We start from the raw sequence: 22,839 nt of genomic DNA on the forward strand, positions 1-22,839 counted from the left end.
TAACTTATTAAATTTTAATAAAGATATGCATTTATTTGAAGTCAAACTCTTAAAGGTCTTTACCAGCATTTTTGACTTTATAGTTTTATCTATTTCTTACAGTTTATCTAACCTTCATTAGATAAAATTTAGTAATAATGAATTGTAAAGTCCAATTTGTAGCTGTTGGAGCTATGTGAATTAATGTTTCAATTAGCCAATTCAACCCCAATTTACCCACTAAGAGGGCTTGAACTTTAAAAACATCTCTTGGAATGGAATGAATTCTTATGATAAAGCTCACTTACCTTGGAACAAGGTTTGGGTTGATGGAGGAAGTGGTGAGTTTGATACTATGATAATAAAAGTGATAATTTCATGTTTTACAATTATCTAAATTTATGGTCTCTCTCTCTCTCTCTCTCTCTCTTTTGTGTGTATGTGTGTGTGTGTGTGTCCATTTCTTAAACACAGGATTGAAATGTACAGTCTCAAAATTTTTGTTATTGACATTTATAATTTTAATACTTAATATAGAAGAACATGTATACAAGGACAAAATTAAAAACATTCAATTTTAAGATTATTTATTTCTATCTAAGATTATTCTCTTTAGTATTTGTATATATTAGTTGAAAGTATTTATGTTGCCAAGAGGATAACTAGGTCATTGAAACTTTTATACAGTACTAATAAAATAGATAGATTAATGCATTTTTAATGAGGATATTTTCTTGGATTACCATAATATATACTTTATAACACCATTAAAAAGTCTCTTGGCTGTTTTACTTTAAGCATATACATCACATGTTTCCTTTTCATCAAAAATACTTACTTTAAATACAATCAAAAACTGAAAGTATGTTAATGAATCACTTATACAATAATCACTTATACTGCTAGTGTAAATATGATTTTATTTACTTGGTATTTTATATTTAAACCCTTATTCTGAAATAGTATGAATTAAATATGGACCTTCCTGTATATTTTATAACTTCTAATCCAGTTATATACAAAAACTGTTTTTCTATTCAGTATGTTATATGTTTGAGTTTTCTGTCAATTTGAAACAATGAAGCTAATTTTAACAAAATTACCAATGAAGGTTTCTCAGCTCATTTTTAAGTCAAGTTGATCTGTTAAGGTAATTTAGATTTTTATAATGCTATTAAACCATTTCACTAAAAAACACAATTATTTGCTTTTAGAACCAATATTTTAATTTGTTAGAACGTTTTAGTAAAAATAATCTTAATAATAAAAAGTAATTAAAAATAACATTTTCTCTCTCTCTCAAAAAAAAAAAAATCAAGATTAATGCAGAAAAAGATGTAAGTTGTTATAAAAATGTTTAATTAAAAATTAAATTGATTTTTTAAAGCTTACAGTGCTGATTACAAACATGTGGAATGGGTAAGTGTTCACAGAATCCTCTGCAACTAATAAGGGATAACTGCAATTGTATATATTTTTTTCTATGTGTAGAAATTGGTAGCAGATTGTTTGTACTTATCAGTGTTCAGAGAGCCTATAGCTAATCTCAAGCAGTTCAATTTTTGCAATTTTCCCTAATTGCCTTTTTGTGTAATTTTTAAAACCCAAATTTTATCATTATTATCCTATTTATTTATAATTAGTCAATCACATTATTACTTAGTCATATCACATTATGTATTGTTATATTAGCTACTGGATATTGTTTTTTGAATGTGTGTTCATATTTTCCATTTTTTTTGTACCTAAAATGCTGCTTTTAATTTTTTTTATCTCTTTTACAATAAAAATGTATAATTAATTTTTTTTCTTCATTTATATGATATTTTGTTAATTTTTTTCTATACACATTCAATTTCAAAATTTTTACTCTTATCTCTTAAAAAAAAATTATTTAATAGTATTTAAATTATGTTTTCTTTGATTATAAGGGTTTAGTGAAAAAAGGGATTTAGAGAGCAGCAAGAAGATTTATATAAAATACAAGTTAACCTGGGAACTAGTTTTTCAATAAAGAAAACTAGTTCCCAGGTTCACTAAATGGATTGACTTCCATACTAGCTGTGACAAAAAATGAATAAAGATGTATTATAAACTCAGTCTGAAAATAAAATGCTTTAAAAATATCTTTTGGATTTTATATTTCTAATTTCATAATATTGTACGTAGCAAGTATAACTGATAATAATGACAATTCTCTGTGCTGATAATCTATGCTAACCAATCGATATTGATTTCATGCAGCTATTCTACACATAGACCCTAGTAATTAACTTGGAAAGTTAAATTGTAATTGTTTTATTCTATTCAGACTGAAATGAAATCATTCATGTAAGTATTGTGGTTATGAGGTTGTTAAGAGTAATTAATTGTTAATAGTTCTAAAGTGACAGTAATTACTGTCACACATTGTTTTATGCAGCAAATAATGAATTCTAAAATCTTGTTTAACAACTCAATACAATCACTCTGGTAACTTATGTGTATAAACCTCTATATGTACATGTCATAAAATTAATTATAGCCAATATTAGTTGTCATAATTTTTGTTTCATTCTGTAACTTTTTCTTTATTGGAGCCAACATTTAGTATGCAACAGATCAATAGCTTTGAATTTATTAAATGTTTTGTAGGTTGTTTTCTTATTATTTGGTTCATTATTGGTTCCTTTTTTTAATGAATATGAACAATTATCTTGTGCAGAGCCAATGAGATGAATTGTTAATAATATTAAAATGATGATTCCAAATGTATTAAACCTGTGCTCTCTTCATTAGTAATTTTTATACCAATTGAGCTATTGAGGTAACTGTTCTCAGCAAGATACCTGGCTTTATTTGATAGATATCTTACCCAGTAGATTGGATATTTGTGGATATTTTTATTTATTTTTTGGATTGGATATTTATCACTGGATAGGAATTTTTTTCCTGAAAAGTTCACGGAAAATTCATCACCTATTGAAGAAGTATTGTTTGTGATATGATCTATCATAGAGTTGTGATTTACTCATACATAGCAAAGAAACTGGCAATTATAACCACTAAAAAATAGGTTTATGAGATTATTCTTGAGTTATTCAGAATGTGTGAGTTAGATCCATAACAAAAAAGGAACTTGATGAACTATGGTATTTAAGTCTTCTGAAAGTGGCACAGCCATTTTCATGGTAACAAGCATATTATAATTGGAGTGAAAATGAAGAGTGATGTGATTTTCCATTGCCTTTGTCACTGAGCCAAATATACTGTCATACATCAGAATATCAAGTCCATCAAAATGCTGGAAGTGTTTAGTTTTATAAGAATTCTTTTCTTTACAGGGACAGGCTGCACAGTGAGTATCATTACTCTCAGAGAAAACAACTCTGATTGGTGCTGTTTGTAACTCAGAACCTTTGTGTGTTACAGTCTTAAGAAAGACTGAGAGATAGAGAAAAGGAACAAATTAATGTTATCCCTACTGTCGAGAAACAATATATAAATTTCCTCTACTCACTCAGGGAGATTATTCAGAATAATTGGCATTGTATAATAATAAGATTTGAATATAGTTATTTTAGAATATGATTAGAATTGTATGACTGGTGACTGTATAATTTCATGTAATCAAAGAAATTAACTATTATGATTTTTCTTTTCTATAATTATTAAGTAAAAAAATAATATATTTCAATTAACATTTAATTATAATCATATAATACGGATTTAATAATAGATGAGAATGTATTATATAATATTTGAAATTAAACCTAAGACCAACAAATCTAGTAGATACCAGCATTTTCTAAATTAATTCATTGAATACAATTAATATGGTTTTTTAATAACATTTGTGAAAAAAAATTTAGTAATAAGAATCATGCAATAGTATAATTTTAATATAAGTAGGGGGTTTTTTTACTAGTAATACATTTGAAAAATATTCATTTTCTAATCTTAAATGTAAATATTAGCAATATTTAATAATATAATTATTGGAACTTTTTTCTGAAGTTGTGCTACATAAAAAAATGTATCTATTGTAGTAATATGAAATAACAGTTGAACTCTTAAATAACTGCAAGTCAGTGTGACATGTATTCAGTATATTATAATGTATGTTAGCTTCACAGTTTTTTATCTTGTTTATTTTATTTTTAAATGTTTAGTTTTGCATTTAAATGGTGTTCTTAATTGATAATTGCAGTATTATTTCTAGGCATCTACTTTTTCTATTTAAAAAAAACATATCATTATTTACAGAGTTAAAGTAATTACAGCAACAAAAAATAAATATTGTTGTGAAATTTTGCCAAAACAATAAGTTGCAAACTTAATTGGCACAATACCTCATATACTAGATGTTACTTACCAAGGTTATCGTCATGACTATTATTGAGGTGGCTTGCTGAAGTTGTGTGAATTGTATTACTCGATGATTGCCTTATTGTTGTCATTCTGTAACAATAATTAAATGACATTTAGAATGCATCTTTTTCATTGATAACATAATTTAGTTATTTAAAGTGTATTTCATAAGTTCAGTTTAAATGTGTAAAGTTTAGTTACAGTTAAATTTTTTTTATTCACAGCACACCACCCATTCCTGATATGAATTGTATAATTTATTATTTATTATATTCAATCAAAATAAAAAATGGATTTATTCATGGATAAGAGTATATGAAACACAAAGATGAATGTTACAGTTGGTTACAAGACATTACAAGGTCCATTCTTTTTAAAAAAGATTAAAATATTAAAAATGTCTATACCAGGTCAAAATATGATTTAATAGGGAATTTTGAGTTGGTAATATTCCAGCAAATTAAAGTTAAAATGTGACACTCCATCTCCTCAAATTTTAATTTTTATGAATTAATCCCTTTTTAAGTTTCTATATAAATTTCTTTATTTTTCTGATACTTTTTAAAGTATCTAAAACAGATGGTACAATAACTTAGTAATGAAGTTTACAAAAATCTATTCTTTCATTGCCTACTGTTATAGAGGTTGAAGCAAATCAAATAGTAACAACACAGAGTGATGCAGTATACCACTCTGTTTTAATTTCTGAGACTTGGTATCACACCTATTTATTTTATTTCATATTCCTGATTGAAACATAGAGTAACTTTCATAATTTTGTTATCATCATTAAAACTGATATCACTCAAACTAATGAACTACTGAGTGAAAGGTTTCACAAATTATTTTTCATTTTTATCTATTTTTTCTTTTCAGTAATTTTTTTCACACATTTTTAAATGTAAATTTTTCAAATGGTCATTGAGCATTGTTGTTTTTTGTGTTTAGTCTCAAGAATATGTTGATGTTTTGACCATCTGCCAACTTCATATTAGGTGCCTTTCACGTTTTTATTTCATGTGAAGTAAAACTTATTTCTGTAATATCAACTACTTATTTCTGTTTATCATATACTTAACATAAGGGAGGTACAAAATAAAATATACTTGTTTTATAGAATGGCATAATAAAATATTAGAAGCAATACTATATTCAATATATTATATTGTTAAAACTAATATTGCACAATATTTTATTTCATACAATACATTGTATAATGGTATCTAAACATATTGTTGGATAAACAATATTGTATAAAATATATTAAGTGTATAGATACTTCAAAATGTATTATAACATTAATAAAATAGTTAAACCAAACTTTTCTGGCTTACAATGAAATTTTCTTATAATCTACTTTCCTGGCAAGAACTAATAAAATGTATAAGATTTGACTATGGGTGCAAAAGTGAAAAAAAATTGTGTTACTTCAATGTATTAATTTGCTTAATTGTAGTGATCTTTCCTATTTTGCAGTTATTGATATAAAATTTACTTACTTTTTTAGTGATACTCTTTCCTGTACTAGCATTATAAAAAAAATAAAGTAAAACCCCATTTATTCAGCTATTATTTTTAATTTAAAAAAGTATTTGTTTTTTGTAATAACCTTAGACTTACTTCACATTTTAATTAGGGAGTGTTTTGAATAATCAGGTTGACATTAAGAAAAATAAAAACTTATTGTACTGATAAGATAATGACCTTGGAATTTCTAAACATTGCACAATAGAAAAACAGGCATAGTGTTCAAAACAAGTATAAATCATTATTACTGATGAGTTCATCTGTAATGTAAACAAACAGAGCTATCATTGATTTTTAAGTCTTACTTTTTTAATATTTTAATTTTTTTCACTCCTTTTTATAATAATGTTTTTTTTAAATTTTATAAAACATGCTGATGTTTTAATAAAATTGTTTTACTAATTGATTAGTGTAATCAATCAGTTTGAGTCTGAAAAACAAATTATTCACTTTCTAAATTCATACAAGATTACGTCTAGAAGAAACATTCAGAACTACGAGTAGTTTGTTCCATCAGTGCTGCTGATGCAGAATATTTCTTTTTATTTGAAAATTTAATTTTTTGAATGTAACTTTTTTATTACCATACTTAGTCAGCTAAATTCAGTTTCCTTACGTACAGATTTAATTTCTGAAACTGATGGGAAATTCTAGTTTTGGAGTTAGTAGTAGTCAGTTGGTTTAATTACTATTCAATTATTCAGTTTCTTTTTTGTAACTATGTTGATAATAATGCATTCATATGTACAAAATGAGTTTTAATGCCTGAGTGTAAGGAAAAATAATAAGAGTATGGCTACTGTCGATGATAAATAACATTTCAAATTTCCTAATTCTTAACTACTGACTTCCCAATATTTGGCCAAGTAAACTTCATAATTCTGTTTATTAATTTAATGAAAACCTTTCATAATTATGGGACAGAACTTAATGAATCTGAAGTTCATGTTTTGTGTGGGATCTCAAGAAAAGGTATATATCACTTCTTCAGCAGAAGTTTAATTGGCAATTATATCTTGAGATTTTGTGAGGTATTGTTTTATTCCTGAACCAGGCTCTTCCTTAAAAAGCCCTGTGGTTGGCAATCGCTGTTTCTAAATTTGGCAGCAAGAGAACACTTTTACAACTTGCTCTACATCTTATAGATCACTTCAAACAGACTTTTCCAGAATGTGTAAGACGTTAAAGAGCAATTGAATGATTATAACATTCGTGGACTTACTTCAGACTCTACTTACGGAGTGTTTTAAATAATCAGGTTGATATTAAGAAAAATAAAAAATTAACGTACTGATAAGATAATGAAGGACCTTGGAATTAATTTTTTGAATATAACTTTTTTATTATTTTTTCAGCTAAAATTTGGTTTCCTTACTTACAGATTGTACTTGCAATTTTCTATTCTGGGGAATCATCAGTAAAAAGATTTGACATTTTCTTCAAATCTGTATGATCTGAACTATGTCAAGCTGTTGACTGAAAACTTATTTGATTTTATAAATCAGAAAAACTTTACTAGAAAACATATGTAATTCAGTGATTAAATGTTGCCATGAATGCCTAAGGTAAAGGGATAACAAATTAAAAAGTTACTCTAATGTAGTGATTCTCAACTGTTTTAGTTCACAACCCCCAAATAGTAAAAAAAAATGTAATGAATATTTCATGACCCCAACCGCAACCCAATGAAACCTAGTGAAAACTATTTAGCTTTGTTGATAGTGACAGGTATGAACAAACATGCATGTAAGAAACGTACAAACATGAGCAATTTACAGGTTCGAACTTGATATGTGTGTACTCCTTATAATTTGGTCTGCTTCCATAATATTCGCTGTGAGAGAGTCATGTTCAAAAATGCATATGATACATTTGACACATGCTCTCAGTAATATAAAAGATATGTAAGTGATTGCGGAATGACTGTTTAGTTTCAAATGCAGAGTGTGTGTCTGGTGCCTTTAAGTTTTAAAAGCTTAGTTTCACTGAAAATAATAATAATAATAATAATTCAGGTTTCAGTTTTTTAGTGTGTGGTCAAACAATAACTGTGTTTTTTCTTTTTTTCAATTAGATTCTTATGCAAAATTGATAATCTTCTGAAAATGAAGTGGTCAATCCATATACAGTGAATCAATCGGTTAAAAGACAAAATTGTTCAATGTCAGTTATGCAAATTATAGTTTTACCTCACTGGATGGAAAGCCACATTGCATTGTTTGCTTTCAAGTACTCTCCAATGAAAGCATAAAACCAACTAAATTAATTTGACATTTGGAAACTAAACATCCAGTTCATAAAGGCAAACCCTTGAAATATTTCAAAAGAAAATTATATAATTTGAGAAATCAACAAGCTTCTATTTGTAAATCAAGCCATACTGATGAAAATACACTTGAAGCATCTTATCTCGTAGCATTAAGAGTAGTAAGATGTCCAAACCCCATACATTCACAGAAAACCTCATATTTCCTGCTGCAATTGGTATGGTCAGTGTTTTAACAGGCGTGGAAGAAACAAAAAACTGAAAAAAAATTCCATTTTCTAAAGACAGAGTAATAAGGCAAATAGATTACATAGCTGCCGATGTCTGCAATCAGATAATTCAGTGAGTTCAGGTGAAATTTTTAGTATTCAATTTATAGAATCAACAGATGTGGCAAGTATTTGTCAGTTCTTATGTTTTGTGAGATATGAAAGCAGTAGGGACAGATCAATCAAAGAAAATATGTTGTTTTTCAAATCAAAATACTTGGTCATGCAACAGGACAATGTCTTTTTGATGTTTTTAATAAAGCTACTAAAAACTATAAATAGATTGAACAAAATGTATTGCAGTGTGTATTGATGGTGCAAAGGTGATAACAGGAAAGAACAGTGGATTTCTGAAAAAATTAAAAGATCGTCTTATACCAAGTGCAGAATGGACACACTGCTTCCTTCAAGACATGCTCTTGCCTGAAAAAATATGCTGGAAAATTAAAAAAAAATTCTTTATAAAGCTGTAAAGATGGCTAATTTTATTAAAAGTCTACTGCTGAATACACTGTTCACTAAACTATGTGATGAAATAAGCAAAAAGAAAAAAATCTCTTTTTTCCAAACAGAAGTCAATAGTTATCACAGGAGAAAGTGTTAACCTGGTTATTAGAATTATGAGACGAATTAACATTTTTTCAGGATAAACAAATGCCATTCTCAATGTCTTCACAGAATAACGAGTATTTGTTACTGTTGGCTTACTTAGCTGATATATTTTCAGATTTAAACAACTAAAAGTGAATTTACAAGGATATCATAAAAACATTTTATTAATGACAGACAAAGTTCATGCTTTCAGTAAGAAACTTGACATCTGGATTATTCGCCTTCAAAGCCAAAATTTTGATATGTTTCCACTCACTTCCGATTAAACTGAGAAAAATCTGGGTGAAGAAAACACTATTATTCATCACAGTTTGGATAGCTTGAAGAAGCATTTGTGTGAGCCAAAAATTCAGTTGGTGGAGTATTTCTTGGAAGATAATAATGATTTCTCGAAGAGATGGGTACTAAATCCATTTAGTGAAAATGTTGTTGCAACTGCTAAGTTACTAGTTGAAATTCATGATCACTCGTGGAAATGTCTGCCGATGAAACATTCATGAAGATTTCACATCTGAAGATTTAGATACGTTTTGGCTTGTTCATCGAAGTGAATAAGGAAATTTAGTCACAGATTGAAAATATTAATCCCTTTCGCCACGTCTTATCTGTGTGAAAAGGGTTTTTCATCTATGGTTGTGCTAAAATCTAAATGTAGGAATTGTCTTTTATCACTTAAAAACAGTTTGCTTTTGTGTTTTTAACGTAGATCCAAGTATGGAAAAACTTTTAAATGAAAAACAAATGCAACCATCTCATTAATTTATTTTCTTTCCATGTGTACTTTTAAGTAAAATATTTATAATAAATGATTTTTTTCTCATAAAATAATTTCATTATTGTTTATGTATAAGGTTTTAGTCTAATTTCACGACCCCCCTTTCATATCACTACGACCCCAGGTTAAAAAACGCTGCTTTAATGATGTATACTGAAGATGTAATAACAAAAAAATGTTTTTTTCTAATTTCCTTTAAGAAATTAGTAAATTTAGAAACAGAATTTTATCCCACTTGATAGTTTGACATTTTTTTCAAAATTCTCAGGAGAATTGCACATCAATTCAATTGGTTCAATTGTTGAACTGTTAAATATGCATTCTATTTTATGAAGCAGATTATATTTCTTTAATTTATATTTGATTACCAAAAAGGTACTGGGACATGGCAATGATTTTTTTATTTAATCAGTCCTTCATAGTTTTATCCCATGTTGATAAATATAATTTAATTAAATACATACTTGTATTAGTTAAAAATTTTTTACATTTCTTATTAAAAATATGTAAAAATAGTTAAAACTAGAAATAAAATTACATATGTTGTCTATAAATTAGTTTTATGCTAAAAGTAATGTAAAATAATTGTCGTTTTATGTTTACGCCTAAATTATATAACAAATCCTAAATGATAGAAAAATAATATTTTATTTAATGTTTAAGAAATTCTTATGTTTCTTCTTGCTGATAGAAAGTAAGTATTATCTGTTTACATAATATTTAAGAAAGAAAAAGTAATTGGTTATTTACATTTTGAAAGGATAACAGGTTTGTTAATGCAGGTGGGATGTTGTGTAGGTGTTAAAAACTAAGTAGGCTGAATTGATCAGTTCCTTCCAGTTAAACTATTCCACCATTATTCTATTGCTGTTTATGATGTCATTTCATTTTAAACATCATTTGCAACCATGTCGAAACAAGTGTCCTTATTTATAAGAAATACTTCTTACTTAATTTTTAAACATTTATTATTTTTTATTTAATTTTTAAACTGATTAGAAGTATGATTCTCTACAAAGGTTAATGCATACACAAACTAGGTACATTTCCAGTAAATATACGGAAGTTTTATAATAGAAATAAATAAGTTCTTTGCATATAAATATAGTATGAAATGAAATTCAGATTTACAGTACAAAATCATTAATCGATTATACAAATGCACCTCTATCTTCATGTGCATAGTTTTTTCAACATGACTTTTCAAATAGTTGGATTGTTTAAAAAAAAAAACAATTTTTTTCTGGTAAGCTATTTTACTCGGAAGATAATTTGTGTAGTAAGTTAAGATAATTGTGCAGAAGGTAATTTCTCTTAGTAGTTGAGCTGTAGTATTGTGGGAGTGCATTCCTTTCTGTTTCATTTTGCCAGAATTTTACTTAATTAATTTACAATAAATTATTAATATTTAAGATGATTTAATATTAACAATATTTATTTTATTTCTTATAAAAACATCACTGAAAATGATGTACTTTTATACAAACGGAAAGTTAAAAAAAGTTAATATGCGTGCAAACTCAATATTATCGTGATTCCTACAACTTATATAATTGTTTTTTTATTCTGTGCGTGTAAACGTGAAGTGTTTTTTTATCATTAATAGAAATAAACCATAATTACAGCTTGATTACGAAATGTTTTTATATTAAAATGTTTTGCCATTACGACAGCGATGAAAAATTCGCAAGAATCTTATTAAAAGAAAAATATTTCAACTGTACGATTAAAAACAACCTCGTTGATTTCCGGTCGCTATTTATAAACCTTAGCGTAAATTAATTGAAACATTTTTCCGAGAAATCTATAAAAATCTATTGATCACACACTCGCAGGCAAAATCATAAATTGTACGTTTTTTTATTAAAAGCTAATGCGATATCAAATATCTAGTTAAGAAATACCCTTATTTATTCCTAATTGGTTTTTTACAATGTTAAATAAATTATGAAATTAAATAGGATGGAAGACAACATCGATAAAGTAAATTAAAGGAAAGCATAACAAAGGCCTCGTCCTAGTTGTGAGGAAGGTCAACACTGTTTGTGACGTCACAGCATCTCATACATTACCTTATATGGATCAACACAGGTGGTCCATACGCTGCGATCTTGCAAGTTGTGACCACAGAAGCAAAATTGTCCCTCACTGCAGTAACATTGGTGTTCAAATGCATTTTTCCACATTTATAGAAAAAAATACGTGTAGCTATGTTCTTAAATTTACAAATTTATGTCATGATTAAACAAATTATAGCAAATATTCTGTTTCAAGAATCATTTGGAAATTACATATATATATATATATGAAAATTTTTTCGGCTGCGACGTATATTTAAGATACAAGAACGACCAATCAGAGTTATTTCTCTGAGAATAATCTTGTTCAGTACATAGTCAAGAGTGAACGAAATAAAGATATTACTTATAGTACTAAACGACGCCTGAGTTCAACCCTTGGCTGACAGGGTTTGATACAAAAAACATTATTTATGGCTCAGCAGAGAAGGGATCGGAAACCACTTCAATCCTCATTATCTCTAGTGTCTGGTGTCATTAAAAAATTAGATATGTGGTTTTCAGAAATTATTAGTTTCATTTCGTTGCCTAGAGATGATAACGTGTTCGATTATAACATACAAATGTCTAATTTGACATTTTTTTAAAGATAAATTTGGAATACGCAAGTTATTCCTGGGGTTATTCCGAATCAATTTTTATTTTACCTGAAACGGTTACCTGTACTTTACTTATACGTTTCAAACGGAAAATGGACTGAAAAATTACGCTGTTAGCCATTTTGAGGTGACCTGAACAGGACTTAAAATTCAGCCAGAGAATTAGTTAAGTTCAATATCAAACTTATCATCCCGTTTTATAGAAGTTAATTGCATTTTTATTCACGCATAGGAGTTCGTTTTTCATAAAAGATTAATGCTTTTGTAATTATCTTCGCTTTCAAACTTGTTTTCTGGAGTATTTATTTTAAGAAACTGTTATTACAATAAAAAAATAGTAAGGTTATAAATCTTACTAGTAGTTTGGTAAATAACGGTCAAAATGACAAGCCAAGATCTTAAATTAGCTGATGTTATCCATTTGGAAGAAATTAAAAATGAATTAAAGAAATACTTAATGGCATGAATTTTTTGTTAACAGAGAAATTTAGTTTGAAAACAGCGGAAGCCAAAATAAAGACAATGATGTGTGACTGAAAAACGGATAAGATAAATTAATTATTAAGAGAGAGGAACAATACTAACAAGCGGTACAATGTTGTTATTTAAATAGTAAAGTAACGAAAAATGGGCGAAGCAATTTAAATACAAAGACCGAAAACTTGCACAGGCAAGAAGAGCTTTTATGTATAAAATAAGTCGTCAGCTGATACAAAATATTAATTAAATTAGAAAGGGATTAAAATTAGAAAATATTTTAGTGAAGTATAATCTTTTGTGGTTTTCAGTCATCAAGTACAAAAAACACAGAAAAGAAAAGAAGGATCCTCGAGATGTGGTATATGAAAGTCAGGAGGCTAGATAAGAAAAGAAATTAATAACTTAAGATAAATACGAAAAACGTCAAATTTGTGAGAGAATCTTGTAAAGAGATGAATTAAATTGTTGGGCTGTGTATTAAGACATCCAGGTATAGTTAATTTTGTGATAAAAAGATATGAAAAGGGTAAAATATTGGAATATATAGAACGTAATTGAGTATGTTGGATATTGTAGATATTTTTAAGTTAAAAAATTTGCTAAGAACTGGAAGGAATGGGAAATAGCATCAAACCAATCAACTAACTGACGACAAAAAACTTCTTCCAAACCAATTTGTAGCATCTGAATTCTCTTGAATTATCTGCCAGATAGTCAAAAAATGATATTTTGACTCAGAGTGAATAATAAAGGTTACTGTATTACTTCAGAATGCTCTTAGCTTTTTAAACCTAAGTTTCGTGCATATTACTTTGATTAGTGTAACTAATAAAAATAATATTAAAACTAAGACTTAATATCAAGAAAACTATAAGCTTTATAGTTTACGGCAGTGGTTCCCGAAATATGTTACATGTAACATTGGTACATGGGACATTCTACATTGTTCTCAAGAAAGGTTATCCATGAGATCATAAAATACAAATATAGCCAAAAAAATCCGAGAAAGGATTTTTTTATCTTCAATTTTATTAATTGAAAATTTATCTGTTATAGCATATTTTATCTATTAAGAGGAAGAAACTCTTACTAAAAACTCCAGAAATGCATTTCCAGATAATAGATTACAAACAATTTATTTCTTTGAATAACTTATAATTAAATTTGTTACTCCTTTGAAATGAACTGGAAAAATAAATCAAACCGTAAATGTTTCTGCTGTTAGAGGTTAGAAAACTTAAGATTATTTTTTAAAAGTTGTTGCAAAATTTATGGACTTTAATTAATTTACGTACCACTAACTATTTTTTTACTTTATTCATAGATGGGTGGCCGGCTCCTTTGATAAATATTTTTAGTTAAGATTTCAATTGAGGTCAAAATAAGGTCGCCATGCAAGTTTTGTTAAAATCGTTTTTATTTTTGTTTTCCAGAATCTCAGACAACCACACATATATATATATATATATATATATATATGTGTGTGTGTGTGTGTGTGTATACATATATATGAAAAAAAAGTATTCTTAGATGGACAGACAAAATTTTTTTAGCTAATCATAAAAAGAAAAATGGAATAATCGAATTTTGTATTTAATTTCTTTTATCCTCAGAACATATAATCCTACTACAAAAAAGTAAAATAAAAAAATAGAATTTTATATTTCATGATTTAATCTGTAGCTGTACTTACAGAAGGGTATTCAGTCAAAGTCTTAGAATATCATTATACAAAATTGCAATAAACTTTCGGCTTAAGTCACTCTACTTAACAAAATTATAAAATTATCTAGACAAATTTACAAAAAAAAAAATCTTTTAAATAATCACTCGACACACTGATAACGATTATTTAGATGGAATTATAATTTTCTGAAATCTCTTAGAACATTTCTTAGAACGTCGGTATAAACACAGATTAATATTCTGCTTTATATTTGTAATTTAACATATAGATGATGATGTTAGTTTAACATTTTCATACCAATTCAAATTTAATTAAATTGAATAAAATACTTTTCTTATAAGGCTTCGAATTTACCCAGAACGATTCATTCTGTTTATGCCATGTTTGACCTTTCTTTACTGTTTAGCTATTTGGTTTTAACTACCGTTTATATAATTCTTCAGAGGATGAATGAGGATGATATGTATGAGTGTAAATGAAGTGTAGTCTTGTACATTCTCAGTTCGACCATTCCTGAGATGTGTGTTAATTGAAACCCAACCACCAAAGAACACCGGTATCCACGATCTAGTATTCAAATCCGTGTAAAAATAACTGGCTTTACTAGGACTTAAACGCTGGAACTCTCGACTTCCAAATCAGCTGATTTGGGAAGACGCGTTCACCACTAGACCAACCCGGTGGGTGCCATGTTTGACCTAAAAATGTTTAATTCTACCTGTTCTCTTTCTTACCCATTTCTCCCAGCTTATGGTTGAAAATGATGATTTATGTAATACATTTATAACAGTTATAGTTTTGAATTTCTCATTTAATTGCTTCATAGTTTTTTATGAAATATAGGGTTTAAACGGAACATTCTACTTGGGGGTTACTTTTGGGAACATTATAGTTATAGATCTGGAACAAACGTCAATTACGGCGTTTGTTCGAGTGATGATGCAGGACTGTTACAAGTCTATGTTATTAAGTTTTAGATACCCTTTAATGACCGTATTAGCAGTGTTATTCATTTGAAAATCAGGAGTTTGGAATTAATGCCAATTTTCAACAATGGTGACCTTAATCTGTGAAGTATCAGCTGCCTTACTGTAATTAGCGTTATAGCTTGTTACGAAGCTGTAATTAAACAAAAGATACATTAAAAAATGTTTAATTCTGAGATTTTTATTATTAAAAAAATTATGCTTCTAGTGTGTCATGCGGTTATGTTATTTTTATGACAATGAGCGTTAATATAGAAAATAATTATTTTTCTGTCTTCATTCGTTTCTTAATAACTGTTGCCACCACGAAGAATAAAAGTCTCGTCAGTGCATATGCATTACTACTTGAGTGCAACCTCCACAATTTATAGAGTTCCTCATGGATGACCTGAAAGCATACGCCTTGAACTGGTGTAGTAGAAGGAAGGCGTGGGTATAAAAAAATAGTCACCTACGACAGTCACACTCTCGTCCTCTCATCGCCGCCTATTCTACGAAAATTACAATTATCTTCAATATTTACTAACTTAAGTACCAATTAATTAACCCACTTTTTAACCGATGATATTTATTCTTATTACAATTATTTTGTTTAGTGTTTTTTTTTTTTTAAAAGATTAGGTCGTCATTATTCTTGTTAAAATGGAACTTTTAACAGTGAAAGTTTAAAACTGGCGAATCAGTCGCTCTAAAGGAATCACTTACTGAATGTTAACTAGTTGCTTAAAAAAAGAGTTAATATCCTACGAAAAACTTTTTTGCGTTATATTTTTAATTGCACCTACTAATGGTATCTGAAAAATAATCTACCTGAAACATGGAGAAAAACTTGCTGCTTAAATGTGTTATTAATTGTTTTAGAATTCTCTATTCTAGAGAATATTGAACTTAAATAAATGTAGTAAAGAAGTTGCTGTAAAACAAACCCTATAGAAACGTTTTATGAATTGGGCAATGCGGCTTTGAAACCAAATTTCGCCTTTCATTTCTTATAATACTAGTTCTGTAGCGGAGTCACAATAAAAACGTTTATTATTAGACAAACGTGCGAGATAATTTTGAATTCTTTGATTTTTTCAATTACTGTAGTTATAACTTATACGGATTTAATAAAACATAGTTTCTGTGCATTCATGCACAAATAAATCACGATTCTATTGACAAGACTATCTTTACAAAGATACGGTATTACATTTGTTAAGTCACGATTTATAAAAAGCAGTGAGTTCATACAGTACAATATAAATAATGATTCAATAATGACTGATGCTATTTTTTTTAATTTTTAATTACGTATATCATTAATAAGGTCAATAATTCCGTTTACGATAACGTATTAGGTTATCAAAAGTAATACAAAAAATTATTACCGGAAAATATTTATATTATTTATTATTACTGCTGTTATTTATTTGCTTGCATTACTTAGAACCTTATGTTACGTATAATTCTTATTATTTTTATTAATATAAATATCATTGTAACCTACTGTTAAAAAAAATATCCTTTTATAACTAAAAATAAATATTTGTAAGGTCGAAATTATCTAAACATATGCAGGCCTAGCATTATTTTTTCTCAGAATTTGTAATTATTCTACGCAGTACTTTACAAGAGAAATGTTTAAAGTTGCAGTATAAATTTAAATTTTTATACGCAATGAAAATTTTTTCTGTAACTCGTTGCAAGGTTGCTTAGTCTCGCCCCTGGTCCACTCTACAAGAGTGTGTTTGATGACCGTTAAGGAATGCAACTTGTATACTGTGACGTCATTTCTAGTTTTATATATATTACTTCTTCCTAAAGAAACATCCTATGTTGTGCGTCAGTTCTGATTCTTCTTTATTCTTACTTGTTTCGTATTTTTTTAAATGTTAAAAAAATTTAGCCTGTTTCTTTATTTTATCGCGTATTTTTTTTTAATAAAATTTCCATTATTTAAACTACTGTTTTGTTACTTTCTTTTATTTTACATATATTATTAATTTCTTAGAGTGTGAACTCAAAATGTATTTCGCCGATCGCGGTTAAAGCAGGGTTTTACGTTGAAATTGCTAACTACAAAATATTACTCATAAATAAAATACGTATCTCGCTTCAATATTAAAAACATGTCAGAGAAAATTTCACTGACTGATCTGACAACAGCCCGTTCTAAATTTAATAATCTTGAACGCGAAAAAAATTACTTTTTAATAAAAATTCACCCTGTTTCATAAATACATATTCCCAACATATAAAGTTATAAAACAAAGTAAAAAATTAAAAGAAGGTAGTACAATAAAGGGAATAAACAGTTTAATTCAAGAAAAAATTATAAATTATGTAGACGGAACGCGGCAATATTACACGTACATAGGTTTGATCAAAATCAATCAATAGATACCATTATCTCGTTGTTTATCTCAAAAATAAAATATTATTATGTAAATATACGCTTTGAAAAATAACGTAAACATAAAAAACTGTGAATACAGACTTCAAAATAAGCCCATTAAAAACCTGCTACGGAATGCTGACTAGGCCTTCTACTATACTCGACTCTGCGCTGCGGAATTTTAGGTGTGCGCAAAACTGTGTTATGTAGATCAAATTAGAGTGCAGGATCCTACACGATAAGCATTTCACAGATACTACAATGGTAATGGTATAAAGGAAGAGCTCTAATAACTGCCTGAAATGATCAAGGAAAACCGGGACTAAAGAATAGTTATACCTGCATGACAAAATAAAAAAGTAATAAATTAAAAATATCAGTGATAAAAACTTAAATTAGTAAAAAAAATAATAAAATAAAAAAATTGTCATAATATTAATACTAATAAAAAAAATCTGATGTGGACACCACATAAGTTCCTTGTGCGCCTATAATGCACACATACACTTTTTTTTTTTAAATGAAAAGTACATAAAATTTTATTTCATTAATAACTTCTGATATTTTTTTATTGTTATTATTGAATTATTATTTATCATAATTTTTTTTTACAATCAGATGGTAATTAATAAATCATTACATTTAAATTAAAATAAAAAAAAAGTTAAAAAAAATGTCTCATTCTAACCGATGCGCTTTGGCCTTGTCCAAATATTTCATTAATTAAAATTTTATTTGACTATAACTCTGGAACCAATCAAAATACGTATCACTTATAATATATCGTTGATAAGCTCTCACTGAGGGCTTATTACCGCAGTTAAGAAAAAATGCAAAATGGTTTTGGATTTTCGTTTCTTTTGGACACTTCTGGTTCAGTCGATTGCAATCAAAATGGGAGGTGCACAATTAGAGTTACAGCAGTCCTAAATCCAAAATGTCAACATTCTAAGCTAATCGTTTTTGAGTTATGCGAGATATATACATACGTATAGACACCCTGAAACTAGTCAAAATGGATTCAGGGATGGTCAAAATGGATATTTCTGTTGAAATCTGAAAACCGAAATTTTTGGCGACCACAATACTTTCTTTACTTCGTACAAAGAAATAATAATAATAATAATAATAATACTGGTAATAATGATAATATAAGTCATAATAATCGTACAACTATTTGAAGTTAACAATAAGTAGAATCAGCTCAGAATAAAATCTTTAGCCATTCTTTTAAAAATATGAATTGAAGCAAATAAAGTTATTTCTCATGGGCCAAATAAGTTTTCTTATTGTATGTAAACTATTAATAGACAGTTCATTTAAGTACTTCAGTTTGCTTGTATGCACGAATATAGTTTTTCGTTACATACCCCTAAAAATTTAAATTGAAGATTATGGCACAATTAGTTGATTACAATGTATACTGCTATTTAATTATTCCATGTGAGTTTCTATGAGTTCTGTATTTCAGCGTATTAATATTTCGGCGAGTTTAAATTAAGTTGTTTACATTAATAAACGTATATAAAAAAAATCCCTTTCGCCACGCCGGAAGGCGGAGGTAGTTTTCGCCGGTGCTAGGTAGGGGATAAAAAAGATTTCTACCTTAAAGTTAAGAAAAACTTTAAATTTACTCAATACGACAATGGTTGCATGTGAAAAAAGTTTCACATGTTTAGCATACAAGTCCCGTCTTCTTTCAATACCAGTAACGTTTTGGTCATCCCTTGCTGTAAGGGTTGGTCATATCAAAAATTGTTTCAGACAAAAGTTTTAGGTAATGTTTAAGAGGACAAACGATCACTTTAAATATTATTACTCGAAACTGTGCCAATTAAGGGAACTATGAATCTTTTTTGTCTTCGAAACCCCATTTTTTCATCCCCCTGGGCCAATGGTTGGTGATATAAAAAAAAATTACTTAGATAAGTTTTAGGCCCTTATCCAATAAACGAATTCGATATTTTACTTAATAGAAAAGTTATAACAATATTTTGTTTTTTTCGAAAAACCCCTCCCATTTCCACCCCCATGGTCCGATTTTGCCTATTAATGAACTCGACCGAGATTTTGGGTCGTTATATTTTATGTATAAATTTGAAAGTGATTCGTGGAAAATTACGGCAGTTATCGTGTCCACAAGAAAGTGAAATATATAAATATACGTATGTATGTTTATATGTTTAAACTTCCTCCTCTATGAATCATGAGACCTTGCCATTGGTGAGGGGGCTTGAGTGCTCAGGGATACAGAGTAGCTGGACCGAAGGTGCAACCATATCGGAGAGGTATCTGTTGAGAGCCAGACTAAGGAATGATTCCTGAAAGAGGACAGATGCTCTTTCAGTAGTTGTTAGGGGCGTGAGTCAGAATGACTTAAACGGCCATATCAACATCACTCAGTCCTCTGAGTACTGCGCAGCTGAAACCAATGGAAAACTACAGCTGCTTTTTTTTCCAAGAAAATGTGGTTCTCTGCATTTTCATATAGCAATGATGGAGGCGCCTTCCTTCGTAAAATATTCCGGAGGTAAACTAGTCCCCCGTTCGGATCTCCGGGTGGGGACTACTAAGGAAGGGGTCACCAGAAAATAAAAAAATATTCTACGAGTCGGAGCATGGAATGTTAGAAGTTTAAATAAGGTTGGTAGGCTAGAAAATTTAAAAAGGGAAATGGATAGGATAAATGTGGATGTAGTAGGAATTAGTGAGGTTCGGTGGGAAGAGGAAGGTGACTTTTGGTCAGGTGATTTTAGAATAATTAACTCAGTTTCAAATAATAGGCAGGCAGGAGTAGGTTTCATAATGAACAAGAAGATAGGGAAGAGAGTAGAGTATTTCAAAACGCATAGCGATAGAATCATTGTAATAAGGATAAAATCAAATCCTAAACAGACAACGATTGTTAACGTCTATATGCCTACAAGCGCCCATGATGATGATGAGGTAGAGTGTGTATACGAAGAGACTGGTGAAGCAATTAAACACGTAAAAGGAGATGAAAATTTAATAATAGTTGGAGATTGGAATGCAAGCATTGGAAAAGGCAAGGAAGGAAATATAGTGGATGAATACGTGCTGGGCAAAAGGAATGAAAGAGGGGACCGACTTATAGAGTTTTGCACGAAGTGTAATTTAGTAATTGCCAACACCCAATTTAAAAATCATAATAGAAGAATATACACTTGGAAAAAGCCAGGCGATACTGCAAGGTATCAGATAGATTATATCATGGTTAAGCAAAGATTTAGAAATCAACTCGTTGACTGCAAAACTTACCCTGGAGCAGACATTGATAGCGACCATAATTTGGTGATAATGAAATGTAGATTGGGGTTTAAAAACCTGAAGAAAAGGTGTCAGATGAATTGGTGGAATTTAGAGAAGCTTGAGGAAGAGGAGGTAAAGAAGATTTTTGAAGAGGACATCGCAATAGGTCTGAGTAAAAAAGATAAGGTAGAAAATGTAGAAGAAGAATGGAAGAATGTTAAAAAGGAAATTCTTAAATGAGCAGAAGCAAACTTAGGCGGAATAAAGATAACTGGTAGAAAACCTTGGGTTTCAGACGATATATTGCAGCTGATGGATGAACGTAGAAAATATAAGAATGCTAGTGATGAAGAAAGTAAAAGGAACTATCGGCAATTAAGAAATGCTATAAACAGGAAGTGCAAACTGGCGAAAGAAGAGTGGATTAAAGAAAAGTGTTCAGAAGTGGAAAGAGAAATGAACATTGGTAAAATAGACGGAGCATACAGGAAAGTTAAGGAAAATTTTGGGGTACATAAATTAAAATCTAATAATGTGTTAAACAAAGATGGTACACCAATATATAATATGAAAGGTAAAGTCGATAGATGGGTGGAATATATTGAAGAGTTATACGGAGGAAATGAATTAGAAAATGGTGTTATAGAGGAAGAAGAGGAAGTTGAGGAGGATGAAATGGGAGAAACAATACTGAGATCTGAATTTAAGAGAGCATTAAAAGATTTAAATGGCAGAAAGGCTCCTGGAATAAACGGAATACCTGTAGAATTACTGCGCAGTGCAGGTGAGGAAGCGATTGATAGATTATACAAACTGGTGTGTAATATTTATGAAAAAGGGGAATTTCCGTCAGGCTTCAAAAAAAGTGTTATAGTCATGATACCAAAGAAAGCAGGGGCAGATAAATGTGAAGAATACAGAACAATTAGTTTAACTAGTCATGCATCAAAATCTTAACTAGAATTCTATACAGAAGAATTGAGAGGAGAGTGGAAGAAGTGTTAGGAGAAGACCAATTTGGTTTCAGGAAAAGTATAGGGACAAGGGAAGCAATTTTAGGTCTCAGATTAATAGTAGAAGGAAGATTAAAGAAAAACAAACCAACGTACTTGGCGTTTATAGACCTAGAAAAGACATTCGATGACGTAGACTGGAATAAAATGTTCAGCATTTTAAAAAAATTAGGGTTCAAATACAGAGATAGAAGAACAATTGCTAACATGTACAGGAACCAAACAGCAACAGTAATAATTGAAGAACATAAGAAAGAAGCCGTAATAAGAAAGGGAGTCCGACAAGGATGTTCCCTATTTCCGTTACTTTTTAATCTTTACATGGAACTAGCAGTTAATGATGTTAAAGAATAATTTAGATTAGGAATAACAGTACAAGGTGAAAAGATAAAGATGCTACGATTGCTGATGATATAGTAATTCTAGCCGAGAGTAAAATGGATTTAGAAGAAACAATGAACGGCATAGATGAAGTCCTACGCAAGAACTATCGCATGAAAATGAACAAGAACAAAACAAAAGTAATGAAATGTAGTAGAAATAACAAAGATGGACCACTGAATGTGAAAAT

The 22,839-nt window shown here is 29.0% G+C and overlaps 1 protein-coding gene across 1 annotated transcript in view; it reads right to left on the bottom strand.

Annotated features, from left to right (window-relative positions):
• Positions 1-22,839, bottom strand: part of LOC142321926 (uncharacterized) — an 84,681-nt gene that overhangs the window by 38,404 nt on the left and 23,438 nt on the right. The window contains exon 2 of the mRNA XM_075360452.1: positions 4,334-4,419. Within this exon, the coding sequence (XP_075216567.1) occupies positions 4,334-4,418 (85 nt within the window). The 5' untranslated portion in view covers position 4,419. The remainder of the gene's footprint in view (positions 1-4,333; positions 4,420-22,839) is intronic.

The sequence above is a fragment of the Lycorma delicatula genome, chromosome 3 (assembly GCF_047948215.1).
Source record: "Lycorma delicatula isolate Av1 chromosome 3, ASM4794821v1, whole genome shotgun sequence".
In the NCBI taxonomy this organism is placed as follows: domain Eukaryota; kingdom Metazoa; phylum Arthropoda; class Insecta; order Hemiptera; family Fulgoridae; genus Lycorma; species Lycorma delicatula.